At 39.4% G+C, this 5,151-nt stretch overlaps 1 protein-coding gene across 1 annotated transcript; it reads left to right on the top strand.

Moving 5' to 3' along the window:
* Nucleotides 1-1,373: 1,373 nt before the first annotated feature.
* LOC140920798 (uncharacterized) lies at nucleotides 1,374-1,742 on the top strand. The gene has a single exon (XM_073369633.1). The coding sequence runs from the start codon at nucleotides 1,374-1,376 to the stop codon at nucleotides 1,740-1,742; it is 369 nt and encodes a 122-aa protein (XP_073225734.1).
* Nucleotides 1,743-5,151: the final 3,409 nt, after the last annotated feature.

The following is a 5,151-nucleotide window of genomic DNA, read 5'->3' as shown; positions in this document are numbered from 1 at the left end:
ATTTGAAATTTTACTAAATACTTATAATAATATGTCCTTTATACTAATCTTTTAGAAAATATTCATCAAATCTTATAAATGATATATATTTTTTTTACTTGTCTACAACAATTTAAACTTACTTATAGTCTTAAAAACAAGATAATAAAAGTCTATTTAGATAATCAATGTAATTAATTTTCTTCATATGCAAAGTAGTTTATACGTTCAACTTGTTGCAATGTTTCATTTAAATCTTAATATTTTATGACAATAATTTGAGAAAACTTTCAAACTTAAAGTACTACATGCATAATTTAATATATTTTAAAGGTTAATGATGCAGATAGATGTAATTTAAAAGATTAAATGAGAAAAAAAATAAACTTAAAGGATAAAAAAAAAATTGAACTAAAATAAAAAGACTAAATGTGTATTTGTATTTTTTTTTTTTAGTTCTCAAAGGCACATCTTCAAAGGAAGTAGAAATAGTCGATTGATCCGAATCAATCACCTAGGTAGATGCAGCCCTTTAATGAGAAATCTTATTTGAGAAGTTCTATGTAGCCATTGCACAGCCTAACTCGACATTGTAGGATATCATCACATTCTCTAACATAAAAGACCAAGGAAAGGAGTATCTTAAAAAAAGCCAAGTCAATTTGCAAACATCAATTATTTCTCTTATGACCTTGAATTAATCAAAACTTCTCGTGTTACCACCCTATTTCTCAATACCACAAAGGGTATCATTTAAGTCTCCAAAGCACATCCATAAATCAGAGATTGTGGTGCAAGCTCCTTTATTTAAGACCAAATGTGTTTTTCCCTTCCTTCATCAGAAAATCCATAGATGCTGATTACAAATCATGGTTCACCATCATTCTCATCTTCAATTCTACGATGAAGAGTAGGGAAATAAATGTTCACCTAATCATTTCACAATAAGGTTAGCCCTCTCGACATCTAATTTCTCTAACTTTCACATTCGACCGTCATGCTATTACTAAAATTGCATCTAGATCTAACCTTTTCCATTTCTTGTTTTGATAACTTAGTTGTTGATACTTGATGCCGAGAATTGCGACTTATATCCCGAACAACTATGGGTCCTGATAGACTACAATATTTGCTAGAATATTCTTGTAATTATATATGTATCTTTTCTATTCATAGAATAGTCAATACCTTCCTAATCTATTTTAAGTAAACCATTGATGTATAGTTAATAGGTTTCTATATTGGACATGCATGATCATTGTATATATACATTTCTAGATTAATGAGAAAGTACGGCAATACAATTCTTTTCATGGTATCAGAGCCCCAGGTTGCACCACTTAGCCTCTCCACCCTCTATTCTTTTCTTTCTTTTTCTTTCCTCCCCAGTGATCATGTCCATCCCAACCCTTGAGTCTATTCCTACACCGCCTCCCTCTTCTTCCTCTTCACCAAAGAACCCTTTACATCCGGCTCTCGCAGTAACCAATATCAAGAACCACATCCCCATTGTTCTTGAGCTGGAAAACTTTCAATTTGGTACATGGGTTGAACTTTTCAAAATCCATGCTCGCTCTCATAAGGTCCTCCATCATATCATTCCTCAAGCACCAGGCATGGAGACGACGACCCCTGCAACTGATGATGAGAAAGAACTGTGGACAACTCTTGATGCAACGGTTCTACAGTGGATCTATTCCACTATCTCTAGCGACCTTTTGGCTACCATCATTGAACCAGACTCCACTACCATGGAGGCCTAGAATCGATTGACCAACATCTTCCAAGATAATCAAAACGCTCGTGCAGTCACTCTCGAGCAGGAGTTTTCCTCCATTCACATGGAGGATTTTCCCACCGCTTCCGCCTATTGTCAGCGACTCAAAATGATTTCTGACCAATTGAAAAACGTTGGAGCCCCTGTATCTAATCAGAGACTCGTTCTTCAGCTTGTTTCCGGCCTCACTGATGCATACAAAGGGGTCGGAACATTGATTCGGCAAAGCAATCCTCTTCCTCAATTTTATCAGGTTCGCTCTATGCTTACTCTTGAAGAAGCCGATCTAATTAAGATGGCGGCGACAGGTGCTCAGGCTGCCATGATTGCAGCACAACCGAAGGACCTTACTGAAGCCTCCTATTCCACTGATAACCTCGGCGGCAAGAAGAATAACAACCGAAATTCAGCCAATAAAAACCGCGGTAGTTACGGCAGAAACGGCGGGCGCGGTCATCGTGGCGGCGGACGTGGGGGTGGTCAACCGTCCCAGCAAGCCAACACTTCACCGTGGTCGTCTCCTCCCGCCCCCTGGCAGCAGTATCCGTGGGGTTGGATGTCACCATCATGGGCACTCCCTCCTTGCCCATACCCGTCTTCTCAATGGACTCGCCCCAGTGGTCCTCCAAAGCAACAAGGATTATTAGGCCCACGTCTGCAGGCCTATGCAGCCAGCACACCTTCTCTAGCATCCACAAACATTGAAGCCGCCATGCACACCATGTCCCTCAATCCTCCAGATGGTCAGTGGTATATGGATACTGGGGCAACCTCTCATATGACGGCATCACAAGGTAATCTCTCGTCTTATTCTAATATTAGTAATTCAAATCAACATATTATTGTTGGCATTGGACAACAAATTCCAATTAGTGGTTATGGACATTCAACCCTTTCTACACCTACAAAACCTTTAAAACTACAAAATGTCCTACATGCCTCGCAAATAATTAAAAATTTAATTTATGTGCGACGTCTCACTACTGACAATAATGTTTCTATTGCTTTTGACCCTTTTGGATTCTCTGTGAATGATTTTCAAACGGGGATGCCACTAATGAGATGTGATAGCATTGAGGATCTTTATCCTATCACGAATCATTATTCAGTCTCCCATCCATCCACTTTTGCATCTCTTACATCCAGCTTATGGCACAATCGCTTAGGGCACCCGGGTTCCTTTGTTTTGCGATCTCTTAGCAAAAATAAGCTCATTGATTATAATAATTTCATTTCAAATTCTGTTTGTGACTCTTGTGTTCTTGGGAAACATGTTAAATTGCCATTTTATGCTTCTCAATCTCATACTTTAATGCCTTTTGATATTATGCATAGCAACTTATGGACTTCTCCTATTTTAAGCACTGTTGGGCATAAATATTATGTCTTATTCTTGGATGATTACTCTAATTTTTTGTGGACTTTCCCTATTAGCAACAAATCACAGGTCTACTCTATTTTTTCATCCTTGAGTTCTCTTAAAACTCAATTTGATAAAACCATCAAATGTTTTCAATGTGACAATGGACGCGAATTTGACAATGAGTCTTTCAGAAAATATTGTGATGCTAATGGTCTTATTTTTCGTTTCTCTTGCCCGCACACTTCTCCTCATAATGGTAAAGCAGAACAAAAAATACGCATCATAAATAACATGATTCGCACTCTCCTTGTCCACTCTTCAATGCCCATTTCTTTTTGGCATCATGCTCTATAAATGGCAACTTATCTGTTAAATATTCTCCCACATAAATCTCTAAATCACATGTCACCCACTCAACTTTTGTATCACCGAGATCCCACTTATACACACCTTTGGGTTTTTGGTTGCCTATGCTACCCACTACTTCCTTCTACCAGTCTCCATAAATTACAACCTCGCTCTACCCCATGTGTTTTCTTGGGCTACCCATCCAATCACAGAGGATATAAAAGTTATGATTTGTCAACCAGAAAAATAATTATTTCGCGGCATGTAATCTTTGATGAAACACAATTTCCTTTTACTAAGCTACATTTACCCACAAAAGCTGCATATGATTTTCTAGATGATACTCTATATCCTTCCCGCATCCATCACTGGAAAAATCAAACTTTGCAGCCCATTACAGCCAATCCTCCAGCTACAACCCAAACTGTTTCCCCAAACAACAACCATGTTCCACACACCATCATCCAAACCAACGCACCTCCAACAAATGACTAGCCAATTCACCAACCCGCCAAGACCATAACAACATGCATCATGCATGGAATTACCAAACCCAAACGCCTGTTCAACCTATCTTCCTCAACTAATGCCATCTTACCCTATCCCATTCCGAAAACTCCATATTTAGCCTTGTCTGATCCACATTGGAAATCTACCATGCAAGCAGAATTTGATGCTCTTATTAAAAATAAGACGTGGGATTTGGTCCCCTAACCTTGTGGTGTCAATATTATTCGATCTATGTGGATTTTTCGTCATAAAAAGAAATCTGACGGTTCTTTTGAGCGCTATAAGGCTCGTCTTGTTGGTGATGGCAAATCTAAAAAAGCTGGAGTGGATTGTGATGAAACATTTAGCCCCGTGGTGAAACCAGCAACTATCCGGACGGTTCTCAGCATTGCCTTATCATACTCATGGCACATCCATCAGTTAGATATCCAGAATGCCTTTTTACACGGCAATCTTCGTGAGACCATCTATATGCATCAACCCATGGGTTTCCGCGATCCTGTTCATCCAGACTATGTCTGTCTTCTGCACAAATCACTATACGGCCTCAAACAGGCTCCTCGAACGTGGTACCAGAGGTTTGCTGACTATGTCTCCACCATAGGCTTCCATTACAGCAAATCCGACCATTCCTTATTCATCTACCGTAAAGGCACGGACATTGCATACCTTCTTCTATATGTAGATGATATCATTCTCATTACATCCACTGATGCTCTTCGGAAGTCCATCATGATGCTGGTTGCTTCCGAATTTGCTATGAAGGATTTGGGCCCTCTCAGCTATTTTCTAGGAATTGCAGTAACGAGACATACAAGTGGTCTATTTCTTTGTCAGAAAAATTATGCAGCAGAGATCATTGATCGGGTCGGCATGTCCTCTTGCAAACCGTCGGCTACACCTGTTGACACCAAACAAAAACTCAATGTCTCCTCAGGTGTTTCGGTTGAGGATCCCACTCATTATCGGAGCCTCGCAGGTGCTTTGCAGTATCTCACATTTACTCAACCAGATATTTCATATGATGTCCAGCAAATATGCCTCCACATGCATGCTCCAAAAACCGAACACATGAACGCTCTAAAACGCATTATGCGTTACGTCCAAGGCAATCTGCATTTCGGTTTACATTTGTACCCTTCATCCATCTCCAATCTTACCTCATACACTGATG

Source organism: Cicer arietinum, chromosome 6 (assembly GCF_000331145.2).
Source record: "Cicer arietinum cultivar CDC Frontier isolate Library 1 chromosome 6, Cicar.CDCFrontier_v2.0, whole genome shotgun sequence".
NCBI lineage: Eukaryota > Viridiplantae > Streptophyta > Magnoliopsida > Fabales > Fabaceae > Cicer > Cicer arietinum.
Note: the sequence above shows the minus strand (reverse complement) of the source record. Positions and strands in the feature narration are given on the sequence as shown.

Bases quoted from the DNA above. Each gene is read 5' to 3' on its own strand.
- LOC140920798 (XM_073369633.1), top strand. From the start codon at position 1,374: ATGTCCATCCCAACCCTTGAGTCTATTCCTACACCGCCTCCCTCTTCT.